Raw genomic sequence first — 26824 nt, forward strand, 5'->3', positions numbered from 1 at the left:
ATCCAAGGCGACTTACAGAGACTAGGGTGTGTGAACTATGCATCAGCTGCAGAGTCACTTACAATTACGTCTCACCTGAAAGACGGAGCACAAGGAGGTTAAGTGACTTGCTCAGGGTCACACAATGAGTCAGTGGCTGAGGTGGGATTTGAACCGGGGACCTCCTGGTTACGAGCCCTTTTCTTTAACCACTGGACCACACAGCCTCCTACTTGTTCATATTATTTAAAAAACATTAAATTGTTTATATTTGTTCAAGTAGCCCATCTGTGTTTGTTTAGTTGCTTTATGCAGCTGTCTGAGCAGACAAAAGCAATGGCACACCTGGGCCAGTATGATCAGAAACACCATGAAGAAAAATGCAAAGAACAATGCAGACACTATCAGGAAAATACAAGATGTGGTTCATGGGGAAATGTTCAACCCATTTTGTTGTAATGTCACAGAGTTACTGAACATCTCTACTGGCCAAAAATGTGAATCACATGACCTTGTGAAAGCCAAATAGAAGGGACTTGCAGCTTTAGTTTATACACAAAAGAATTGCAGTGAAAAAGTAGAAGTTGTGAAGCTTTAAACGTTTGCAAGTGCCAAAAACACTTCTGCTGCACAGAAAACAAAATCCATGTATGGTGAAGAAAGTGCAGTTGTCAGAAGCCTGTACTTTGCAAAGACCTGGATGAAGAGAAAATGTTGTCTATTTTTAGCCATGAATAGGAAATTATCCATCCTCCTTATTTCAACCTGACCTAGACCTTCAGCAAGGCTATGCTATGAGGAAAGGCAACAAATCAGATTACTTAGTTGCTCTTAAGAAGCACTTGGGAGATTCCTGGAGACAGTACGATCAATTACCAGATTCAGATGAACACACACTATTGGTTGTAGATGCTATGGCTTTTCTGCAGCGTTACCAGCATCTTGACAGCATCACTTTCAATGATTTGCAGCATGAGTATCGAAAGAAAATACTCCACCTTAAGCCCAAAATGTGCGACTGCATCAGTTTCGTTGGAAATAGATACAATGTTATCCCAGCAGAAAGTCTGAAAAGTGAAGAGAAAGGAGAAAACAGACACGAGGAAAGAGTAAAGAGTATGAGCCATGTAATTCTCTTGCCATTCCTGAATGGAAGACCTTTATCAAGAATCCCCAAAATAAAATAAAATCTTCTCCGCAGCATAGCACACACATTCCAGGCCTGAAGCAATTATGGGTACAGAAGATGGACTTATTTATACCATGTCATGACATTGCAGCAGTTCTTGCCAGAAAATGCATCATGGATGCCTCGCTTATTTCCTCCATTCTCCTCAGTGCCTACATTTTAAGTGGTTTGATACCGTAAGCTATCCCTAAAGGAGGGGGAAGAAGCAAGCTCTGAAAATTGCTCTTAAAGATGCTGTGAATCTCATCTCACTTGCTAGGTATGGTGAACCAGGTGAAAGTCTTCATGTGACTAGAGAAATGATTACAGCTGCAAGACATTTCTTTGTAGCACTGTATGACAGGCGTGGCTTTGATGGTACTCTAGATGCTCTCTGTGCTCACCTCTTTGCAACCACAAGAGGAGACCTGAGGAGCCCAACAGAGGATGCTTTCCATCTCCATCTTCTTCGCAGTCTTCACAAGATGGTTGTGAGCAAAAATGCTCACAACCAGATCCAGCTTATCCTGATGCTGCTTGTTTTGGTATATTTATTGGGCATGACAAGTTGGCACCCCTTATGATGCTTAAGGACTCAAAGCTGAAGGAAGCCATGAAAAAGTATTGTAAATGCAAAACAAGCAGATGCCTGAAGGACTGCATCTGTGCAAAAGCAAAAGTGAAATGTACCATTGCATGCTTATGTGCTGCAGATCCTAACGGGTGTTATCGAACTGAAATTGAGTTCCCACAATTGAGAGGACTGTGTCTGTAGGACTTTGAGTACATGCCTTGGTAGACACTGCCCAACATTAAATAATGTAGCTTAAGAAAAACATGTAAATAGTATAATACTGTTATTTTTCCTGTTCACTGTTAAACAAAAACGTTTATTGTGTATTGCCTAGCCTGTACCAGTAGGCTGACCACCTTAATTTACGTCCATTGTGGGCAAATTTTATGAAAGTCTAGTGTAACAAATTAGGGGTTGGCCAATAGGTGGCAGCACTGAGTGCCCCTAGTGATAATTATATAACAGGTTAGATAAGACGTCCACAACAGCCTGGCATCCACTATCATCTTTACATGACATATATATTTTATTTGTCTATTTAAAATGTTCTGTAAAGGTTTTCTGCTATTATTTAATATGCTCTGTTACGACCCACCCATTGCCAAATGCTTCAATAAAAACAGCCCTTAAATCCAAAAGCCTTAAAACCCTTTGTATCGATGTTGTGACAGCAGGAAATGATTCCTTGGTATTATTGGTGTTTTGACTTTTTTTTATGTTATTTCAATTTTAGGATAATTAAAATCAAGTCTTGGAGCTGTATTTAGTAATGAGTGCGAGTGAAAAAGCTAAATAGCATGAAGCAACTCGTAGGTACAAATAGTTTAAATAATGCATTGCTAGTTTATAATATTAACATTGGTTTATTCCTTTCATAATGATTGCCTTTCCCATTGCTATATATGACAAATGGGATTCCAATCATCACAGCTGTCTTAAAATTAGCTATGGGGCCTTGACCAAGTGCAGAGATCCGTCCTCCTATTTATAAACGAGGATGCACTGCAGGTGCCTCACACTACTGAGGGGAAGTTCTTGGTACCCAGTGATGAGGAAACAAAGCGGACCCTGTGTTAAAACAAACAATACATTTCGGGATTATTTTTAGTTTGACGATGTCATCAAAATTTTGGATGCTTTTCATTTCCTTAAGTGTGTTATTTCTGAATGCACACTACTGAAATAGTGTCAATTTAGAGTTTTTTTTTTTTAAGTTATTTTAGTAAACATTAAGCACTCAAATTTGGAATTTCAGAAAAAATTGAAAACACAGGAAAATGTCAAAAAGCGTTTACTATAGCAGTCGATGTCATTTTAAGTTTTTACTGACAAAGATCTTCAAAACCAAGTGTACCTGTTTAAGTGAAATAAAGTTGAAACAAAAGTAAAGCTAATTAGCTACAAAATAAGGCTTCATATTATTTCTGGTATTTTCACTTTTTTTTCTTACTCAAAGTGGCCAAGAGTGAGCTATGTGGATCCCTGACTAACAGTATTGTAAGATAGTTATTTTAAAAATAGTCGCTAGGTGTCTCTGGTGTGTGTTTTTTTTTTGCAATCGAATGTTCTAGGATGCTGCTGCAGAACAAACTTAAGCTGCTGTCATCTGATTTGTACCGTTCTGACGCAACGCGTCCCTTTTGTCCTCTGTGCTGTGCTGTCTGGAGTAGAATTCAGAAGTGAAGAATTAATCACCATGGCGACAAGCAGCACCAACCGTGTTTATCAACTGGTCATCTTCGGAGCTTCTGGTTTCACTGGGCAGTTTGTGGTTGAAGAGGTGGCGCGGAACTCAGCCGAAGGGCCAAAGGGAACTCTGAAATGGGCCTTGGCAGGGAGAAACCGCCAGAAGCTCCAAGAAGTTTTGGACCAAGCCGCAGAAAACCTCGGTAAAGTATAGGGATTTCGTTTGATAGTACTGTTGTGCTTTGGGAGTGAGGTGGCAAATCGTGCAAAATTCAGTATCGCTGTGAAATGCAGCATTGTTTAAGCTTTTGGGAAATTGTAAACTCTGTGGTCGCTTTTTACTGTTTCTTATTAGTAAGCGAGAAACGTTGAAAATGTTCTGAATGTGCAGCCCTACCTTTCTGTGTTGTTAACATTTTCTCAAATTTCTCATAGCGGTGTGTTGTGGATTGGGTTGCGCAAAACTGTAGCGTACATACATTGTACAGTCGGTATTATCATATCATGGTTCATCACTTAACTGGTCACTTAATGGGTTAAGAACTAACTCGGCGAACAGCGACATGATGAAATGTACTACCATAGGATGAACATTGACATCGCTAGGGTCAAAATGTATCCCAAGTGTGGCAACTACGTACAGCAAATTACTGTTGGAAAATATGTGGGTCAACGTTTAGTGAACTGACGAGATTCTTTTTTTTAGCGGAATTAATACGTTTTGTATAGTCTTTGTAGTGTACTTTTTGTTTTTAATCAATAATTATTGTGCTGCTGTACTTTGCAAAGTAGCAAATAAGTTGGTGACACAACTCTCCCTTAAGCCTATAAATCTTAACCCAGTCTTTCACCCGGTAAAATAAATAAATAACAAATACATGATATTTCCTTTACCTGATGTTCTGGTTATAACCCAGTGTACTACATTTGTTTTTTTTGTTTTGTTTCCAGGTAAGCCAGAGTTAAAGTCAGAAGTAGATATTATAATTGCTGATGTTGGTGAGCCTGACTCATTGGCCTCCATGAGCAAACAGGCATCTATTGTTCTCAACTGCGTTGGGCCAGTAAGTACACAATAAGGGCTTCTTTGTAGTGAACATCACTGAAAGAATACATTCCTGCTAATTAACATATGTTTTGCATTTTGAATGGGTGTAAGAGTGTTACATTTGCCATACTGTACATTGTTGAAAGTCTGTTAATCCTAATCTTGTGTGTATGAACCTATTGCAAATGTAAAATATATCTGCACTCAATGAACTGCAAAGTCATCGCTGATGGAGTCACTTCATGCAAAGTTCAACAGCAAACAGTAACGTGTCATCCAGCTATTGCAGTGCAGTCATTTATCTTACCAGATTATACAGAGTAGTAAAGCACTGTTTGTTTGCTGTTGCTACAGGACTGTATAGAAGACTGGCAGGGTTACATATCTAGAAATCTTTACTCTGCTAAAAAAAAAAAAAAAGATCACCCATAAATTAAACACTCAATAATGCTAAATTAAGAAATGCTAAAAAAAAACATAATAAACAAAGTTTCCAGAACAACACACTCTTGCTTCCTTTGTGTAAAACAGCAACAGATGAACAGACATGCATGCAACATGTTTTCCATTTTCAGTGTAGTTCAAAATGTGTAAAACAATATATTTTGTTGTGTTGATTATTAGTACAGGTTTTTTGGAGAGCCTGTGGTTAAGGCCTGTGTTGAAAATGGAGCCCACTGCATTGACATAAGTGGTGAGCCCCAGGTACGTATAAGAACATTTTCCTTTTTCTTTTTGGGTTTATGTTTATCAGGTGACAGTCTTATGTAGCGAGTGCCAACTGCTTTATCACTGTTCATCTTTCAGGCTCCATTGTGAACAAAGGTTTTAAATTACGAAACCGTTCAAGTTACAATGATGTCATCAGACTAATGTTTCATGAAAGCACACATGAACATAAGATTTATTGTTTGAGAAAGATATCTACAGTATACTGAGCATGAGTGAGAACTATAATCAGCTAATTTTCTACAGTACCTTATGCCTGCTCTGGAGTGACCACAGTACTGTGGTTTGAGTACAATGGTTCTGTTTTCAATAATGAGCATTCCATGTTGCAACAGCAAAGCACATAGGCACTGTCATTAGAAACAACCCTCTTGTATACACAGGAATATATAGTATTGCACTATTTCTGTTCAGTTTCTAGAGGGAATGCAGCTGAACTACAACAGCCAGGCTGCCAAAAATGGGGTGTATGTCATTGGAAGCTGCGGCTTTGACTCCATTCCAGCAGATATGGGTGTGGTTTACACCAAAGACCAATTCAAAGGTAATGTGGTTTTCTCTCAAAAAAAAAATGTATACCTTAGCAAAACAAATCTATATTAATGTGCTCCACAATCCCTTTTAGTTTTGTGCTAAAATGCTATTTTTGTTGTGAGTTTGTTACTCTTCTCCATTATTTTACTTTCTGTGCAAAGGAGCTGAACTAATCATTTAAACTGTCTGCTTGTATTAATGTGTGGGTTATTTTTTGTATTTGTTTTTTATTAATTATTCTTCACATTTCTGATTTAGACCATTAAACTTTTTTATTAATATGCATGGTATTCCTAAAATGTACACCTTTGTGGAAAACTATTTTACCCTTTATTGAAAATAATGCAGGCTGTATTCTTTTGAAGCTTTAATGCTGCAAACTTTGAAATGTGTTTTAAACTTTAATTTCACTTGGAAGCTTGACCCAAAACCTACAAAGCCTAAATTCAGTGCATTGTCTGTTTTTCAGGGACACTGACTGCAATTGAAAGTTTCTTGTCAGTAAATACTGGACCTGAGGTAGGTTCTTTTCTTGATGATCCTGTATGTAACTGAAATTCCCCAACATCTGTATATTCTTAATTTGTGTGTTTCTGTATGCACTAAGTTGGAATTAATCAGTTTCTGCATTTACTTTTTATGTGAGTTTAATCTAGCCCTTTTATTTGTGATCCTATAAATATGTATAGTGCATGTGTATTCAGAATTGCATTCTGTTATTGAAAGGGTGGCTCCATTCATGATGGAACCTGGCAGTCGGCTATCTATGGTTTTGCAGACCAAGATAAACTAAGGAGTTTGAGAAAGAAATTAGGTCACAAACCCCTTCCAGTTGTTGGAGCAAAACTGAAACGAAGGTACAGACTGAGCTTTCTTACAATTAATATAATATGCAATTTCTATTAAAAGTACACTTTGCAAGCTTGTAACAATAAGTCGGTTGCAAATTGATGTTTATTGGCCGACCACAACATTTGTGATGCTGGAAATATTCTGTTACCATTTGTACCCTGCTCTAAATGTTGTGGCATCCCTGAATAGAAATATCTGCTCTTCAAATCTATGCAATTTACTATTTATATATATATATATATATATATATATATATATATATATATATATATATATATATTATATAATGTATGTGTGTGTGTGTAACACTGGTATAGTAACCATTCATTATTTGAAACTTAAAAGAATCATTGTAACATTTCTAATCAGCAGAAATAAATATTTGATGTATGTGATTTTTGTCTACAGAGGTGCTGTATTCTACAGTGATGAGGTTAAACAATATGCAGTTCCTTTCATGGGATCTGATCCCTCAGTAGTGAAAAGGACACAGCGTTACCTGTGTGAGGAGCTCAAGGAGTCTCCTGTAAGTAAGAATGCAGTGCTTTACGGACCTTGGATGAAAATATATAGCACATTAAATGTATAAAATAAGTTGTCCTTGTTTTGAATAGCATGTCATGTGAGTAGATTTGGGTGTATGGATTCCCTTAAATATATATATTTAACAGAATGCTATCTTTCCCTTACAATGACAGGAAGCCTCACTGTTTGGTTATAGATGCAGTAATTGACACATGCTAAATCAAAGCAGCCCTGGAAACAATAATACTCAAGTTTGGATTACGCTACTGTTGTAATACAGTGGGGACTGTTTTTGTAGCTTGTTATAATTATTATTATTTGAAGATATTAATGCTGGATCAGTCAATTGAAATGCAACAGCTTGTTTACAGGGAGTTTCTGCCCCTGTTTTATGGGGATTGGGAAATTTAAGTCCTGTTTGACAATTACACTGAGTAGTTTAGTCATGTCTGAATTTTTGTCTGTATTGGAAATTAGCAAAGACACCAAGATTAATTCCCTTTCATTTCGGGGTACTTTAATGATAGATCTTGTGTAAGGAAGAGTCCTAGGTGGAATGGCATTTGCACAATTAAACTGCATTAAAAACGTATTCCTGTTCTGTGTGTGGTATGTGCTGCATAAGGGTCAGGAATAAGAGGTTCACGGAGAGTTTAACAATCCAACCAGTAGATGAGAGAAAACTTGGCTTTTATTTGTGTCCCACAGGTCCAGTACAGTGCTTTTGCAGCTGTTGGTGGAGTCTGCTCTGTTATAAAGTTAATGTTTGCTGGCATGTTGTTTTGGCTTTTTGTCAAGACTAGCTTTGGAAGAAATCTTCTAATTAAGGTAAGTTCCAAACTATATATATTTTCAATTTTTTCTACTAGCCAAGATACAAATTGCATTGTATATTGCCTATGACTATTCAATGTATTATTTTATAATGCATTTACAATTAAGTTAAACAGAAAAAAGTCAAAGATTGTTACTTTTCTTTCTTAAAGTATCCTGAATGGTTCTCATTTGGATATTTCACAAAAGACGGTCCCACTAGAAAGCAGGTAGGATTGTCTTTTTATACATTTAAAGAAAGAAGGCCTACATTTGAATGGTTAAATTTGTTGGTCTCTGTTTTTAAATAATAAAAAAATGCAAGGATATGATGGTCTTGTAATAAATCGAAACCTTTGTTGTAAACTGTTACTATTAAAATATGTTGTAAAAAAGTGTTTGTTACTCTGCTACTTAGGCAAGAACATTATTTACCTTGGTCATTTTCCTCTTTACTCTGATGCAGTCACCAAATCATGTTCTAAATTAAAAATACGATAAGTATGGTTAACACCCTAAATAACATGCCACAAAACACACTCAAAATTGTAAACTGGTTTGCTTCAAATGCACAGTGTGTGTGTGTGTGTACAAAAACGTGAATCAGTCAGAAGTACTGTTAACACATCATATCTTTGGTCCTATATGCAAATCCAGCAATAAAAATTGAATTTGAAACTGCGAACAAACATGTTTGAAGTTAGCAAGTTCACCTTCTGACTGGGTATTGTCATCAGTACTGTTGATACCTTAATACATTTCAGTTCTACGCCTAGCATTTAAGCTGCTTAGTTGCATGTCTGATACCTAGATGACATGTACTTTTTATAGAAGCCTTCAAACGTGTCTAAGTAGTGTTACACCCCAAATCACTCAATTAAAAACGTGCTTGAGACGAGCTGAAGCTTGTTTCTGATCTGGCACTTCGTACTAACACGAGAGTTCACCTGTGGAAAATGCATCTAGGTACTTGGATATAACTGGTATTTCTACAAATTAAATAGAGCTAGTCTTTATAATTATATTGTCCCTGCAGGTTATTGATTAAAATCACATTTTCATAGGGTGGCAAATAATGGATAATAGCATAGGAACAGAAATGGTATGAACAGTATAAATACATCTGCAATATTTTGTAGACTGGCCTGATTTAGTCATATACACATCGATGAATGACTTAGATGTATAACATTTTACAAAAATTAAATTTAAAGAGAAACAGAAATCATTAATTGTGTATGCTTCTAACTTGCAGATGGAAGGCTGTTCATTCAGTATGACGTTTTTTGGTCAGGGGTATAGCCAGGGCCAAGACCCACAGCAAGGCAAACCCAACCTCAAGATATGCACGCAAGTCAAAGGACCAGGTACTCATTTTGTTTTTTCTTTGATGCTGTGTCACGCTTGTGTCTCAGGATATTAGGCCTATGTGATGTCATGATGGCAGCACTTTTCTAAATACTGACAATTATTTGATCCAGGGGATTGCTGGGAGACATTTATCACAAATCCCCTGTCATTATGAATACATAATTAAAAGCCATTATTAGTATATTGTTATACATTTTAGATTTTTTTCAGTATAAACATGAAATGCTGTACATAATGAAAAAAAAAAAAAAAATCAAATATTGTTATTCTGTCAATTAAATGTGTTATTTACCAAAGATCTGCTGCAATTTCTGTTTGACTGACTAATCGGGTATAAAAAGCTAAATAAAGAATCGAATCGAAATGCTTATGACATGGTTTTACCCCTTAAACCTTTCTTAGACCCCCCAGTTTAAGAACCCCTTATCCATTTACTGTGGAAACCACTACAGGGTAAACCCAAGTTTATTGTAGAAAGGTAACTCAAATTAAGGTAATGACACAAAAGACAATTACAAATGATTACTTAACTGTTATTTGTTTACCATTGCAGAGGCAGGTTATGTTGCTACGCCAATTGTTATGGTACAGGCAGCCATAACACTACTGAATGAATCCAAGTCTCTACCCAAAGAGTAAGTGGTTTTACTTGTATTAAACTGAAACAAGGAGCTACAGTCTGACCTACTTTAAATTTACTGTCAGTTAATGAACATAGGGTTCAGTTCAGTAAATATTAAGACTGTGTACATCAGATACAAATCTATATAAACCTGTACTGGCTTGGCTTTGCCAAGTTGGCGATCTTGACGGGATGCCACAGGGAGTATTGGATTGGCCCTGGCACCCCTGTGGGTTAGGGAGGTGAAATCATCAGGGAATGCTTCACCTTGCCATGCTACAGCAACCCCTGCTGGTCAGGGGCCCTGAATAACCAATGGGCATGCCTGTTTCAGTTTTTATTACAGTGGTACAGTATTAAATTTGTTCAATCATGTTGTTTTATAACAAAAATAGCCAGTGATGTAGCTTCAAAGATGACTAAGGGTTATAGACCTGCCTTATATGGTGTTGCTGAAGGCAAGCATGAACTGTATCCAAAGCTAGGCGTTTTGACATTGTGTAATGTTGTTTCTGTTACATTCCACAGGGGGGGAGTGTATACTCCTGGGGCCGCCTTTTGCAAGACCAGTCTGATTGAACGACTGAACAAGCATGGCGTTGTGTTTTCTGTCATCAGCAAGCCTGAGGCGTGAGAATATGTGCAGAAATAGCTTTCCTTATTTCATAATGTCACAAGATGAAATGCAATTAATAATGGAGAAAAAAAAGCACTTCAGTAAAATGCCTAGTCTGCTCACAAGATAATGTTCATGTTTGCTTGTGTTTAATGCACTTGTGATGCCTGCAAAACAAACCAGGTTTATTGCTGCTTGTGTAACATTGCACTTCTGAATAGGAGCCTCTTCTAATGGAATACTATTGCTATCAAATAAATACAATAAAATAAGCAATTGTATTTTTGTAATCTGTTATTAACACAGCATCCACTTTATAAACACCTTTCAGTAAGTGCCTCCATGCCAAGGAATTTAATATGAATCTTATTCATATGAATCTTATTTTTTGTAATTATTTTAATTTCTGGGTGTGATCTAACAATTGAACAGCCAAGCACGTTGTTCCACTATTAATCAAAAGCAGAGGACTGCCCTTAAATTGCTTCCTACACACTTTCCCACAATCCAAATCTGTGGGTGGAGTCTGGCTGGCTACCTGTCATGTATTGAGATGCACAAGCCTGGCCATGGGTTTTTATTGTTTTATCACTGTCACAGTTTGGAACAAGTGTGATTACACAGGTAGAAATTACCACATTCCAGACCTTTCACGTTTTCTCTTCACAATGGCCGCCACATCCTGCTTTAGTGTGCTGATGCAGAGCTCAAGCTGCTCTCCAAAACCCTTCAACATCTTTGTCTGCTCTTCTGTAAACAGTTGCAAGCCATGCAAGTCATCTTCCTCCTGTTTAATTACAGGCACAGGGCTAAAGGTGGTATTGTACAGCAATGATCAGCATAATATGTGTTAAAAACACTGCATTAAGATGATTTGAAGTTCGGTCAATCACTGAACACCAACTTGTGTACTATGCAATGAGTATTTAAATAAGTTCTAATTACATGTCCATTATTCCAAATTACATACACTGCACTGCCAATCTTTACATCAGCTTCATGTACTAATTCCACTTTTATTGACTTGGGTAATTGTTTGAGATGATGGCAAACTCCACTAACACTCCTTGCTATTTTCTTAGCTGTTGTTCTTGCATGATATCAATATTGACTAACATGCATCATGGCAATCAAATGTATGTAGATTGGATCAAATTGAAATAAATTACTTTCATTAATATAAAATCTCGAAATTATGATAATACAAAGATTTGAAAGTTTAAGTTATTGCAACCTACACTTGGCCTGTGGCATCTTAGTAGTTGGAGCTGTCTGCGCACACTGCTCATGCTCTGATAGAAGACCTTGAGAGCTTTGGCAAACTCTGCATCACAGCCTCTCCGGAAGCTCCCCCTGCTGTCCGTTCTTTTAGGCAGAAGAGAAGATTGAGAGGCACTGCTGCTAATCCTGTGATGATTTCCTCCTTTTGACTCGCTCTCAGAATCTACATTAAAATAAAAAGGACTGAAATTGAGGGTATCAAAGAGAGTAACACCATTTTCCTCAATTAAAAGGAGCACATCAAGTGGTTTGCTTTACCTCTTGAGTGAAACCTACTAGGTGTTTTTGGAGGGTTTGCAAGTGGGTTTTAAACTGTTATCAAAGCAGTAATTCCACACAACAGCTCAGGAGAACTGAAGGTCAGTGGGAATCCTCCAATCACACGATCAAGCCAACTGCCTCTGTCATCCAGGAGAGCAGATGTCAGGGATTTACCAGCCTCTGGAGGACAAAGACCAGCCGTGCAGGTGTGCTTGAGCTGCAGAGGGTCTGGTTAGCAGGCTGTGCTGATTATGGGTAAACAGTCCCTTATTTTGGCTTCCTAACCCTGCCTATAATAGGCAAGACACTTTGAGACCCTTGATGTGAACTCTTGATGTGCTCCAGCTTCTAAACCAGTTGGGCCATTTATAGAAGCTGTTGTCCCATAACCTCACTACATACAATTCAAATGCTGTGGAATGTGGGTTTACTGGCACAAGGGTGTAAGGATGTAAGAATTTAGACCTGCCACTGTTTATTTGCAGTAGACAACTTACTTTCTTTTGTGCTTGTGTTCTTTAACTGTTTTTTTAAACACACATTTTCTTTCCTCAAGGATTCATTGATAGCTCTTAGAAGCTCAGTCTCCTGCTCCAACTTGGTTAGTTGAGTGTACAATTCAGGTAGATGGTTTCCATTCGTTTCCTGTAGGCAGAAGTAATGAAATCAAATTCATTTTAATTATTTTTTTTTTTTTAAAATATTTTCTTTAGTTTTAACAATCAATGACAATTTACTTTGTCTCATATTGATATATGCAAAAGAGATGCATTTAAATTCCAAAAGAACAGTATTTTAAATACTGTTTATGAATGGTTGCATTTCCTCAACAGGAAATATATATATGCCGATACATTTTTCTGTGCCAAAGGAAACAGGACACAAGAAGCTGAGTTGATTATTAATGTCAATCTGCACATACCATTGTGCTGCGAAACACTGATGTCCTCAGATCATCAATAATAACGCTTCCTTCCTCAGTTACTGTCACATCTTCCATGGAAGATGCCATTTCTGTGCACCCAGCTGTGAGTTAAAGAGTTTGAGCATTATCATATGCATATTGAGACATTGGGGTTAATTCATTTTCATTTATTTAAATTAAGTTTAACTGGGATAATTACGTCTAGTTTCCAGGGTGGTCTTTGCAGGAAATAGTAACAGAGTAAACCACTTTCATGTAAGATATTTCTGATGTGGTCTTACCTTGAAGTCCCCACAGGTCAATGACTAATGCATTTGTTTGCAGATAATTGAGAAAGTCTTGTGAGACACTCAGTATTGCAAACTGTGTCTTGTGCTCCAGCGTGGGATTCATATGATTCCAAACACATTTGGTGTAAAAGATGTGTGAGTGATTATATAGACTGTATCTACAAACAAGCAAAACTCTAGTTAACAAGCAACGTTGTATTTCTTTATTTTAGCAACTATTATTATAAACAGGAGGTTCTTGTGTGCTATAGTAGATATTTTTTATCTGTACATTTAAAACAATCAGGCTGTGAAATACCTGTTCTGTCTGGATATTAGTTTTTCTTCTTTTAGCTTTGTGTTTTTTTTGTTTTGTTTTAATTACAATGTTAGCTGTGTTTTAGTATTACACGTGTTACCTATTTTAGTATGCTTGAAAATGTATTTTGAAGTTCAGAAATGTGCTAATGTTTATTAAAATATTAATACCAGTATACTAATATTATGACACGTCACCAGAGAGACATTTCTATGGCAACCACTAGTTATTCCACATGCTAGTATACATATTAATGAAGAAGTGCTTCATCGATGTAGCCCGTGCTGCATTTAGCACAGAAAAACCTGAGGATGTTCTTTATATCTTCATATCCCTGCCTAGACTTCAGTTAAATCTAATCTGGATAACAAATAGTTATAATGTAAAGTCATAATACATTGTTATATCTGAGTGTTGCTTTTATATAACTAAATGTCAACTTTATTGTAACCATTAAATGTGGTTCGGGGGGCAGGAGCAGGACTCCTCCCTCTTTCATCCAGCCAATCTATCACTTAACCTCTCTGTTTAAGCCCTGGGTCAAACACTCATTCTTTGTCTTGCTTTTTGTATTTTCCACCTTCCTCCCCTCCTTCTCCAAAACGCAGCGCCACCTCTGCAACGGTCTCCCTCTGGGGGCAAGCGACGATCACTTCCCAGCCAAGCTGATCTCAATCTCCGAGAGGAAGGTTCCCCGAGAGCCAGAGCGGACCCCCGGCCAAATCTATTTTAACAATCTCTCTATCACTCCAGGTTCCCCCTGGGGGCAGCATACATGCTCACCAGCCTTAGAGGCTGATTGGTTCAGTCTCACCTCCGTGAGGGTGGCTCTCTCTGCGAGCCAAGAGGAAAGCATGTCATCTTCCTGAAGTCACAAGCACATAATTCCTATTTCAAGTCCCAGGGCCCTTGCTCCTGTCCCATGAATTTGTAGTTAAAAATTACCCTGAATATACACCTTGAAACTAAATGTAATGTTGCTGTCATAAAAAGAAAAACCTTTTGATGTTCCCAATTAACAGTTCCTTGATTAGAGACAAGATCATTTCTCTTTACAGACTGACTCACAGAAGACATAATACTTACCCAATCTGAACTCCCCTATCTGTAATCTCTTTAAGCCACTTCACTCCAAACCCCTGGATGATATGTATCTGGAAATCAAATCTCCTGCCCAGCAGCTCTGTGGGGTCTATCAGGATGTCATCCTCTCCTAGTACTCTGTGAAGTCAGTGACACATAGTTACACAGGAGACAGGGTAACTCATTCAATTTGAAATGCCCTGTTTGAATTACACCTCCGAATTTACCAATCAAGGTGACTGAAAACACATGCTACTTGCCAAACCAGCCACCTCTTGTCTCCTGCCGAATCTAAGCAAACTGATGTTACCAAGCTACAGAACGGTCAGGCCTAGCAACATTCCACATGCATGTGTTAGGCACCTAACAGTGAAGCCCAATGAGATCGGCAATGTGGCATGAATTGGATTCGAACCACACTTGCATGGCTCACCCTGCTCTCCGAACTAGGTGGACCACAGGGGACCTTGAATGTTGCAGAATCTTTAATGTTTTAGCTTGTCCCTCCTAAACACTTTCTTTCAAACCAAGAAACAGAGTTTGTTTTGTCAACAGTTTGGTATGCTTTTTTGTTCACTTGAAATGAGTTAATATGTTGGAATGAGAGAAAGCTAAACTAAGACAATGGTACTCACTCTCCTGTGGCGGTGCAGGGGACAAGGTGTATTTGTAAGATGGCTTCCTCGCTGCCTTCTGAGTTGAGGAACTCCACCTGTTCCTCCAGTTTGATGCAGAAGGCGAGAGATTGCAGCCAGACATGAGCGCTTCCTAAGTGGACACAGTCCACTGGGTCCCAGAACGGATCCTTCTCCCTGTCTACACACATAGTGTCCTCTTCCATGTGCCTCTGGTACAACTCCTCCATAAGAAACTTCCTGTTTATAAACTTTGCTTTGGACCACACCCATACCTAAACATGATTACATTTAGATTTCTTCATTTTTAGATGCACTTTTCCACTAGTCATCAACAATAAAAAGCCATTTCCACATTTCTTAAAAAAAAGAGATTAACCCAGAATTCAATTACCTTTAGGGAAAAAAGAATTAAAGTTGGATGGAAGAGAAAAAAGATGGAAACTGGTAAAGAAATGCAGAGTTATTTACAAATACTGTACATTCAAACACTGCTCTAGGCTAACTGTGCTAATTTAACCTTTAAAAACCAATGAGCTTAACCCGGGGCCTAAGCATCAGCAGTAATGGAATTATTGATTAGGATCAGTTCAGATTTAGATCCATTTAATATTTGTACTTTGTAGTGTAAAAGCAATTAGAAGTGTCTGCCTATGATGTCATATGCAAGATTATTGACTAATGCTGTTCTTTTGACTCACCAGAAGCAATTATCTCATGTTCTTAAATCAAATAAATTTCTAGTTTTATTTATGAAATTGTTGTTTCGGTTAATTTCCAAAATGGTTGTGCGTTTCTTTTTCTGTCACAATATGTATGGTAACTCGACAGTACTTGCACACTTAAGTTGTACCTTCTTTCCTTTGCTGTCTTCCACAACAAAACACTTACAGTTACAGCACATTATTCTGGGGCTTTTATGTGTCTAGGCATATTTTTTTTACATTTAGCCACAATTTGCAATTCTGTTTTATTCTTTCTAACTATAATATATCTTTAAATCCCGCGAAGAAGCGTTCTAATTGTAATCTCGTTTTAAATCTCGCGAACGGAGTCTCCAATAGAATTTGCTACCACTCAGCAGTTGAGGTGGATTTAAACTTCAAAGTATTATAACGATCTTGGTTCTCGCAGGCAGGCGCATCACACAGGGCGAGGCAATCCACACACGGGCGGAGGGCGGGCGCGAACCCGGGACCTCTGGCACAACAGTATTCAAGTCAGGAAGGAGGAACATTGTCCAACTGCACTGGGAAACTGTTTTTTTTTTTTTTTTTTTTTTTTAATGGGAAAGGAGTGAAGTCAACGTGAACTGAGTAACCATTTCCAGTGTTTTCCCGATGTTTATTGGCTGTACACCGGGGGTTATATACGTTAATATCAGAACCCCTAGGAATAATACTAGGGGCTGGTAACCATACCTATGTTATATGCTATATTCCTGTTTTCATGTTTGGCTCAAACCATTTTTTTATTCCCTCTTGGCCTACAGTACTCCAGCTGTTGTTTTTGCTTTGGCTGCTACAATGTTCAGCACTTGGAAATGTTTACAGTTTTAAAGGTTCAGTCCCTATAAGGTTTTTAACAGTGATTGTGTTATTTCTGGTCTCTGCTGCCCTCTAGTGACACTATTAAACTCTGTTTTAAGCACAGTAATACACCTCACCTATATTCTAGTTCTCTCTCATGCTGTGTTTAAAGCTGGACTAGCATACATTGACTACGGATCCATAACTTGCACTGACGCCGTTATAAGCAATAAGGCTTTTGATACAGTACGGCTGCCTGGTTAAGGTGTACTTCAAGAAGTTTAACTGGTATCTTACCTGCTTAGTTTCTTTGTGGGTCACTTTGACTGTGATTTCTTTTTCCAAATCATGGCCCTTGGAGTCACACATTGCCAAGTTTTTGACCTCTAACTTAAACTCCATACCCTGTAAAAGCATAAGATATCAAGAGCCTTGTGTCAAGAGAATCATATGAAGCTCTAAGTGATGCTGAGGCAGCAGGAGTTTAGGACTAATCAAGAGGGTCATTATCTAAAAGAAGGAAGAAAGCAGTGCTCTGGTGACACGAGAAGCTGTTATTGAAAAGCTTGCACAGAAACTATAGCACTTTAATGAACTGGACAGTTTTGATGGAGTGAACACAGACTAGGTAACGCCAAAAATAAAAAAGAAACACACACTGCCTCAATAATGTTTCAATAAAAGCGATATGTGGTTTTGTGGCAAACAGCAACACAATAATATAATTTGGATAGATCTGTAGAATGTGTAATAACCCCTTTTTTTTACAGCACACTAAAAAAAACTGGCTAGGTAAGCTGTTCAGTAACAAATAATGCATTTATGTGGCATTGTAGTAAATTGTCATGTACAACATACTTTGAAATATGTACCTGTTTCACATAGTAATATACAGTATTAAAATGCTGCTTGCCCCAGGTGTTTTATTGTACTGTACTTCAATGCAAAATGTTTGCTTGGTACCTTGTTTAATTCTTGGCTCATCTGGTTTGCCTCAGTCACCATGGGCATCACCTTGATGTAGTCATGAAATACTGCAAGCACACTTGGGTTGGCTTTGCCATTCTTACTGCTGGTATCACCTGCAGGGAAAAGCAAAACATGCATTTATTTCCAAAGAACGAGCCATGAGAGTGGCTGCCCCCATCAGCACAAACACACACTGGAGTCTATCCTAATACAGTGGATACAGTGGTTTAATATTTATTTCACAATAGCTAAACATGGTAAACATGTTAATTGGGACACAGTATCCCCACATCCTCCTTCTCCTCTCCCTCCAGCTCACCCAGTTTATCCATGTCAAACCCCTCTGCCACTGCAAGCTCTGACTGGAAGAAGTCGTAGTCCAATCTGCCCCAGTCCTCGTCTCTGCGTTCAGAGGGAAAGCCAATATACAGATAGGTACTGTTCGAACCCAATATAATCCGATCCTGTGTTAAAATTATTGTTGCAGTTTAGAAGACCTTAATGTAAAACCTTTCAAAACAGAATGAGCATTCTGTGGCATTTTTATATACAGAACCCAGAGTACCCTCCGCATATAAATCATGTGAAAACTGTTTTATTAGGGAGTGTAGGCAACTGTACAGATAATTCAGAGGATCCTCCACTACAAAGGACTCTCTCTCTCTTTCTCTATCTTTCTTTCTCTCTCTCTCTCTCTCTCTCTCTCTCTCTCTCTCTCTCTCTCTCTCTCTCTCTCTCTCTCTCTCTCTCTCTCTCTCTCTCTCTCTCTCTCTCTCTCTCTCTCTCTTTATATACTAACATGCAAAAACAGCACGTTTCAAGTTACTGCTATTACCAGTGGTCAGTGACTTGCAATTTACCAGAGGCAAACTAATGCATTACATCTTGTCATTTTAGGTTAGTATCTGCCATTAATTCACAATATTCTTTTTTTATGGTTATTGATAAATGAATGGATGGGATAATCCCATTTACATGAACATTCTGTTTTAAAAAAATCTAAACGTACCAAATGCTGGAGCTCAGTTCCTTTCAAGAGAGGTGCTCCGTTCACAATCACTTTGGCCTCTCCACATGGGTTTATGGCAACTTTTCCATTCATATTTGTAAAGGTAGCATGTCTATCTAGAATGCTGATAGTGGAAACAAAAATCATTCAGAACTGAAAAAAAAATCTAATATTTGTAATTTTTAAAGCAATATCACAACCACGCTGTTTCATTAAAAAAGAAAAACAATCTGGAAATAAACATGTTAACAGGTACAGTACATGGATATAAATGCAATAGGAACAGTGACTGAAGGTTTTAAAGCCATTACAGGAAAGGTGATCACTCTGCTGGTCAACATGGGGTTGATCACCTGCCTACCAGGGAAGGTAGACTTGACACTGCTTGGATATAGTAGCCATGGCTGTTAAATGTCATGTCTGTTTGATTTTAACAGAAACAAACGGAAGCAGAAAAAATGACTCATCTATTCCTATGATCTTTTTAAGAGCCTGCCAGATACAGTCCGCTGCCATTAACCTTTCCACACGCTGCTATTCTTTTCTGACTGTGTTCACATACCCCAGACCTTTAACTGTTATTACATTAGAAGCTCTGTCAGAAAGACCTAGTTCCCATTCACCTAGAGACAGGAAAAACAAAACAGAAACAATGTTAATTGAACAGCATTGAAGAAGTGATAAGCATGGATAGTGTCAGGGATGGATTCAAGGCAACCCAATAGCTATGTCCCATTATGGCAAACTCCTTCAACTGCTTTTCTCTATTTGTACTGCAATCAAACTCAATCTTTTCATATTTGAAGTTGTTTCTTCGTAGCTTTTTATAACATTAAATGTACAATTTATCTGAGTAGAAACTTTTCAAGCATGATTCGGTTTGAAATATACTGCATATACAAAACTGCAAAATAAAGAAATCATTATAAAAGGCAGGGCTTATCAATAGAGAGATTACCCTCTTGGATAAAGTGTTTAACCACTCCGGAAAGCTGAGGGTCTTCATTGATGTTTAATATGTAAGGGAAGCTCTGCATCATACGCCTCTCCTAGGATTTGAAAAGAATTTACTTTTCAGAACAGGAATTTGAATAGAATATAAGCTCAGTATTTTAGATACTCAAAAAGCATGGTGACAATAAACATGGAAGCACTGGTTTGCTGAAGATAGCAGAGAGGTTCTAATTGGGGGACAATAACAGAATGTGTCATGAAACTTAACCTTCCCAGAATGTTGGGGTCCTGTTCTTTATTAGCCTCTCCACATTCCTAGTCTCCCGTTGCTCCATACCTGGGTGACGTCTGCGTACTGCTGCTCCCAATCCCTGCGTGCCTCTTCAAGATGCTGCTGCCACAGTGCCTGGATTGCTTGGATCTGCAATTCATTCTGTGACAGGAGCTGACGCAACCCCTCTGTAAACAGCAAGGAGGTCAGAGGTCTGCATCATACATCCGATCAGTAAGTGAGTTTCAGTCATATACAGAACAAACACCAGGCCCAATACCAGATACAAATTAAAAGAAAGAATAAAATGTTTAGCCACTACATCTAATTATTTTTCACATCTACAGCCATGGCCAAAAGTTATGTAATTCAATATGTTATTATTATTATTATTATTATTTATTTCTTAGCAGACGCCATTATCCAGTAAACATAACATTATTCAGCAGGTTTAATTCGGCTTTATGAAGCAAAACCAGTTAATTTTATAGGGTGATGCAACACTTTTGTCACGAGCTGTAGATGAATTGTGCTTGTAAGTGAATACGTGTTTCATCCTCAGCTCTTCTCCCGTCCTGTCCCAGTCTGCTCAGTTTCAGGAGCAGCTTGCTGTTCTCTGCCTTCAGCTCCTTGACCAGCCTCTCGCTGGGGCTCTCGTTAATCACAGCTTGGTTCTGGATTTTCTTGGTCCTGAAATATTGCATCAAACCAAGCTATCAGATCACTTTCTATAAAGGTTGATTCCAGCTCAGGCTGATATTGAGTGACAGTCTTTTCAGTAGAAACAAACTCCCAGCCCAGGACCTAGTTGACAGATGCCCAAAGCATGGATCTATGGATATGGGCATATTACTTCAATTGTGGCTGCAGAAGCCTGGGCAGAACATGATGTAATGAATCCATAGGTAAGCGGTGGTGCTACTTATGGGTATCTCAACCATGCCCATTGTTCAATCAACTCAAGAAGAGTGCAGCTACACTGGACAGAACACATTGTATATGTAGGGATCCTTTCCTTATTTCTTCCTTTGTTTCTTACAGATTAGTGTATTATCCTGCCTGATAGGATTAACACTGTGGACTAAGGTTGTGTCATGTTGCAATGCAGTTGTCAAATGTCATATTTGGTAACATTATTGGTAGCTGATGATGGGTAATGAATGGGTTTCATGCAGAGGTTAAGCATGGTTGAAGCTCACCTTTCTGCATAGCGCAGAGTTGAGAGAGTCTCTTCATAGCAGATGTCTGCAGGGCTGAGAGTTGCAATCTGAGAAATGTATATTTAATATTATATGAGAAGATACACGCCACTATTTCTGGACAGTTCTTTTACTCTACTTTCTATCCCTCCAGCTACATCAAAGTAAACCAAGATACAAACCACTATCACTATACAGTATGTCCAATAAAATACATGTGTGAGTCTTAGTGCATTTTTGTTTGTAAGGCTATATCAGTAAAGGTCCTAATTGTAAGATTCAAAAGACAATGTTTAGATCAATTGAATAGACCTGATCTCAGAAAAACAATGATGGCGGTATTCATCATAAGTTGAATTCTAATTTCTCAACCCCTAATCTCACTTCTAAGGCACAGAGCTACATAAATAATTTTAAAATCAGAGGGCTGGGGCAGGAATGGATGTACCATGACAGTTCGGCTGTTGCCCCCTAGCGCTGACTGGAGCAGTTTAGTTAGAACTGAATCTCTGTAAGGAATGTGCACTGACTTCTTTCCCACTGCCACTTCTGCCAAAGAGCTGCAGGGATGAGAACAGAGGAGCACAGTGAGGCAGACAAGCTGGGAACACCTAAAGCATACCCCATGCACCATCCCCGTTCAATACAGTGAGGAATCTCTATACAAAAACACAGCTTTAGACAGGACAGCAATTACAGCTCCACCCCTTGAGGTATTTTTTTCAAACCGCCTCATTCAGAAATGTGGCTGTTCAACTCTTTTCATAAGCAGGTTCTGCTGTACTTTACACTCATTAGTTTGGGAATAGCCCCATTGAAAGCCTCTTCTCCCAATTCATCTCACCTTATCACATTGCCCAGCGTGGTCAGGCTGAGGTTCACAGCTGTGCCTTCCTTGAGGCGATCTCCTTCAGACCCAGAGGACCTCTGCCGCTCACTGCCTGCCAGATCCACCAGGTTAATGTTTGACTGCTTTGTGAGGTTCTCCTTTGTGCAGATCTACAGAAAGAAAACCATTTGATTGTCACTAATAACCATTATCACTTTAAGTATCTACAGTGCAGTCCCACTGCTCTGGTTGAGTAACCGGGCACACATACAGTAACCAGGCAAACAAACTGCAAATATACAATAACTAGGCACACAACTACATATTGTAGCGATCTGGCGGATCATGCACGCTTCCCCACTAACACGGCAGGACTACTCAACCAGAAAGCTCATTTGCATGAGTGGCGGAGCGGAGCATGATGGGAGGTACTGTTTTGGCCAGTGGCACTTATCTAAATGCTCCGGGACATTGTAAATAAATGTAAATAATTGTGTAAATGGTGTATTGACTTGCTTGTTCCCCCTGTACCTGTTCCATGTGATTTCGGTAAATAGTGTCAGTGCCACCTTAAAGAGCTTTTAAACTTGAAATGGGTTTCCTGTCTCTTCATCCTGAACCACCCAAAGCAAGAATGCTACAATATTATAAAACTGTCTGGACAGCATGGCTTTTCAAAATAAATAGAAACATTTTCATGCAAAGGAATGTATCACTAAGCAAACTGAGCAGCAACCAACAGCTCTCTGTAGCCCCCTCCTCACCTGCTTTAACTGGATGGTGATAACCATGTGTGAGCGGCTGCTGCAGGCATTCATGTTGGTGGAGGCAGTGGTCCTGGCCCTGGTTCCCTGCTCCGTCAGTCTCTCAATCTGCCCATAGCTCTCACAGGGAACCAACTTCAGCCCCTCCACGTAGAAGCCTCGCTGCTGGTCCTCCCGCACCTTCAGTCCTCCTGGGGCCTTGCTTTTAGATAGCAAGTCAACCACCTTGCAGCAAGTGAAGATTTTTTTACTTTTATTGATATTGGAAAATGTGGGAATGGCTCATTCAGTGTACAACCTGCAACCTGGTGTCATGTAAAACTGTAATTTAAAGAGGCTAAATTTCCTGATGTTAGATTTAATATTTTAGAAACAGCCGGTTTAAGCTGTATTTTATATAAGGTACTTGTTTGCTCCTTACTGTTCTGAAAGAGCCTTTCTTAATATCATATTCATAAAGTATTAGCTCACTGCTAAACACATTCAAATCATGTTTACGGCAATGCTAAAGTGTATTAGAAATACAGCTATAAACCCCACACCTCACTGAACAAAAGCAAATGCAGATTTAGTTTTGAGTGTACATTTTAAAAAAATGACAAAAAGTCTGGTAACAATGTAATGGTAATAATTTGGTAATAGTTTACCTGTTCATTGTAGATTTCCAGCATGCTAAAGGATACCTTTAAAAAACAAGTGACATGCTTGAGAGATCTGGTGCACCAACGCTGTGATACTCAATGAGTGTAGTGAATGCCAGGTGATGACAAGTACAAAGCTACAGTTACCAGGTGTTAACCTCATTGCATATTGATAATGAACTGTCTGCAATAGCCTAGACAGTGGATCTGAAAGGTTAGAAATGACAGCAGGTTCAACTCGTCCGCCCACATCTAGATCCCCTTTCACACTGGCATGCCCTACCCGGGTCAGAAACCTACCAGGGTCAGGACACGATGTCACACTGCTTTTCACAAAGCAGGGTTGACCTGGGTGACAGATGCAAGTACACGATGCGTGTATCAATGCCCCGGAAGCAGCTTGTTACGGACGCTTCCATCCAAGCTTCTCTGGATTGAACCGTCGGCCCAAATGTTGATTAGAGCAAATGTTTCTACATCCTTGTTGCAATCTGACTGATGGTGAGTCTCAATCAACAAAAATATGGCTAAACAGAATAGAAAGAAACGTTCCTTGCGGAAGTGAAACCTTCACACAGGCATGGCTGTTTGTTATTTTGTTGGCTTACGATTGACCGTCATGCATTTTGTCTCGCTCAACCCGGGTCAAAGCGTGTCGACCCACATCCTGAGGTGAGTTGCTGGGACCCAGGTAAGTGGTTTCACACTACACAGGATTGTGACCCGGGTAGCCAGTGTGAAAGGGCTTAGTTTGCATTATGATACAGCCCTGGCCTAGTGTTCAGACAGGGCTATTTATATTGTTACTACTAAATTGTTCTCACAAATGTTATTATTACAAGGGGGGTGAGCTTTCAAACATATAGCCTTTTATAATACGTATTCATCAATGAGTCACTGAAAAGGTGTTAACATGTGGGATTGCATGAGTTGATTCTGTACCTGATGCTGTCTGTTGCTGTCTCGGTTCTCTCGTATCTCTTTGAAAAGCTCTTCACAGATTGCAGGGATGATGCCTTGGTTAACAGTGTTGCCGATCATTGAATAGCTTTTTCCTGAGCCGGTCTGTCCATAGGCTAACAGTGTGGCATTGTACCCCTGCCAGGAATTTTCCAAGATACCTTGGCCAAGATCCTGGTAAACCTTCCTCTACAGGAGAGTGCAGTATGCAAGTCAAACTTAACATGCTGCTGTAGGGTTGACAACTTTGCATGAAAGTTATAATTCTGATAGTATTTTCTGGCTAAAAATAACATATTACATATTATAGAGTTCGACTACTGTATAACTGTGCAGCAGTTTGAGCAACTCCAGGTTTTCTTGTGAGCCTGTATATTCTGTTTGAGCGCACACTGAAAGCTGGAACGGGTAAAACTGTTATTCCACGGGAGTCTTAAATTATACCTTATATCCCCATGCTACACACCATCAGAAAAAGGTATTTAAGCAGATTGGTGTCACGTTGAAACATAATGTTTAATACATGTAAAACAGTTATGGCATTTCATTTCATAAAAAGTATAAGATTATGGGCCAGATTTTCCAATGTGGGCAAATTAGTTACTTCATACATTTGCTATGGATGGGCAATTTGCCTGCATTTTTTTTTACCTGGTCAGCATAGCGGCTATTTGGTTCTCCTGGAACAAGCATCCCATCCTTGCTCTTAATAAAATCACTGTGGGACCAGTAGGCATAATCAAAAGTGAAGGTCTTCCTATTCTGTGGGTTTCGAGGGTCATAGATAGTGGTGGTGTTTGAGTTCATAGAAATAATACACCGGCTGCTGGCATCCTTTTCCCTCTAAAGAAAAAATATATACAATACTTAGAGCATTGTGTTTTTGTAACAAATGACTTACTGTTACATCCTTGTGCCGTCTGGTTAAATATTCAGATTTTGTTTAAAATAACATTTGGATGAGTTTTTATATGCTGGGCTATAAAGACCAGAGGTCCCTGCTTTAATACAGGTTTATCATGCCTACAGTTCTCCTGACAGACGGCTTGCATGAGGGTATGCGTCTTTCCTTAAACATGTCATGCTAAAACTCTTCTTCTGGGCTGCCACCAATCAGCCAGAAGAAATCCCACATTAAAGCACAGCTTGTTAAGTATTTTTTCAGTAGTATAAAAAGAGAACAAGATGACAGGTTTGCAATGAAATTTGTTGAGTGAGATCAAGTCACTCCAATTTTCACTTAAAATACTGTATCAGGATAGTATTGCTCTATTGGTTTAAAAACAAAATCATATTTGAATTGTACTGATAAGAGCTATAATTTCTCAAACATCTAAAGGGTATTTGTTAAATTGTAAGATGTGAGTCCTGGACAGGATACCTTGTCCCTTTAATGAAGTCCTGAGGGTGTGCCAGGGGAAAGTGATCTTGGATACCATTACACAACGTACATGAAAATGTGTAGATAATATGGCTGGATGTATATTAAAATGCAGTATCCAGGTTAGTATAGTAAAAAAAACAACTATCAAGAGGTTATACTACGGCAAAAACACAACTCTGTAGTATAAATATCGTGCATGCATCTTAAGAGAGCTCCATACAATTTATTGTTGTAAAATACTTAAATATTTCACATTACTCAAGCTCCTTTCTGAATGGAGTAATGAGGTACCAATGTATAAAAAGTGACTTAACATTAGTAATCCTCAATTATCATCCCAAACATGCAATAGTGCATTAGTTTATTTGCAAATAAATGTTCTGCATTTAAAAACCAAAAAAACATAGCAAAGCTGCGAGACTGGTTCCACTCACCTTATTGAAAGGCCTCACACGCACAGCAACTTTAACACTGTCTTTATTAGCTGCCATCTCCTAATTATGTTTGGCTTCCCAGCAAGAACAGCACATTAAAAGGCAAGTGAAAGTGTGTAATGTGATGCATTACAATCAGAAATTGCAAGCCCCATGGTCAGCAAGGCGATGTGAGCTCTTTGGTAGGGTATTTTGTTTCACCATTTGTAGTTCATACTTTAAATAATTAAGGGACTGAGCAACTGGTTATACATAGATTTCTACAATTATTTGTGTATTTGCTCTACAATGGTTTGCTGCTTGCCCTCTCTGCAAAGAGTAACAAAATAGAAGCTTGTTTCATTACAGCTAAACCGGGTAAGCTTTCTGGACCACAGAAAGCTGTGTCAGTACATGGAGAAACACACACACCTAACATTAGTGCATCTTATACTGTACCGGTACCAACAAGTGGAAACACATTTGGAGGTGTTGCTAACAACCATCACCTAACTTCTGTAAAAAAATGTTACTCCACTTTTATTTATTTTTCAGTTCAGAGGATAATCTTCATTAGCTTAACCAACTAAAAAGGGCCAGAAGATCACCATG

General features: G+C 38.6%; 2 protein-coding genes across 2 annotated transcripts; one reads left to right on the forward strand and one right to left on the reverse strand.

Moving 5' to 3' along the window:
- Positions 1–3279: 3279 nt before the first annotated feature.
- LOC117403071 (saccharopine dehydrogenase-like oxidoreductase) lies at positions 3280–10789 on the forward strand. Its single transcript, XM_034004961.3, has 12 exons — positions 3280–3610; positions 4359–4471; positions 5080–5160; positions 5599–5728; positions 6188–6237; positions 6445–6575; positions 6979–7096; positions 7804–7923; positions 8082–8138; positions 9164–9275; positions 9833–9914; positions 10430–10789. The coding sequence occupies exons 1-12, from the start codon at positions 3418–3420 to the stop codon at positions 10533–10535; spliced, it is 1293 nt and encodes a 430-aa protein (XP_033860852.1). The 5' UTR covers positions 3280–3417; the 3' UTR covers positions 10536–10789.
- A 223-nt stretch (positions 10790–11012) lies between these two features.
- Positions 11013–26752, reverse strand: kif28 (kinesin family member 28). Its single transcript, XM_034004960.3, has 23 exons — positions 26234–26752; positions 25067–25258; positions 24398–24604; positions 23462–23497; positions 22815–23039; positions 22066–22220; positions 21670–21781; positions 21222–21289; positions 20570–20712; positions 20089–20210; positions 19756–19846; positions 19360–19420; positions 18798–18921; positions 18108–18252; positions 17783–17901; positions 17117–17224; positions 15291–15565; positions 14659–14793; positions 13266–13432; positions 12982–13085; positions 12557–12704; positions 11756–11961; positions 11013–11304 (listed from the first exon to the last, which is right to left on the reverse strand). Exons 1-23 carry the CDS (start codon positions 26288–26290, stop codon positions 11149–11151), a joined length of 3156 nt encoding a protein of 1051 aa, XP_033860851.3. The 5' UTR covers positions 26291–26752; the 3' UTR covers positions 11013–11148.
- Between the last annotated feature and the right edge of the window lie 72 nt (positions 26753–26824).

This window comes from Acipenser ruthenus, chromosome 5, assembly GCF_902713425.1.
Source record: "Acipenser ruthenus chromosome 5, fAciRut3.2 maternal haplotype, whole genome shotgun sequence".
Taxonomy (NCBI): domain Eukaryota; kingdom Metazoa; phylum Chordata; class Actinopteri; order Acipenseriformes; family Acipenseridae; genus Acipenser; species Acipenser ruthenus.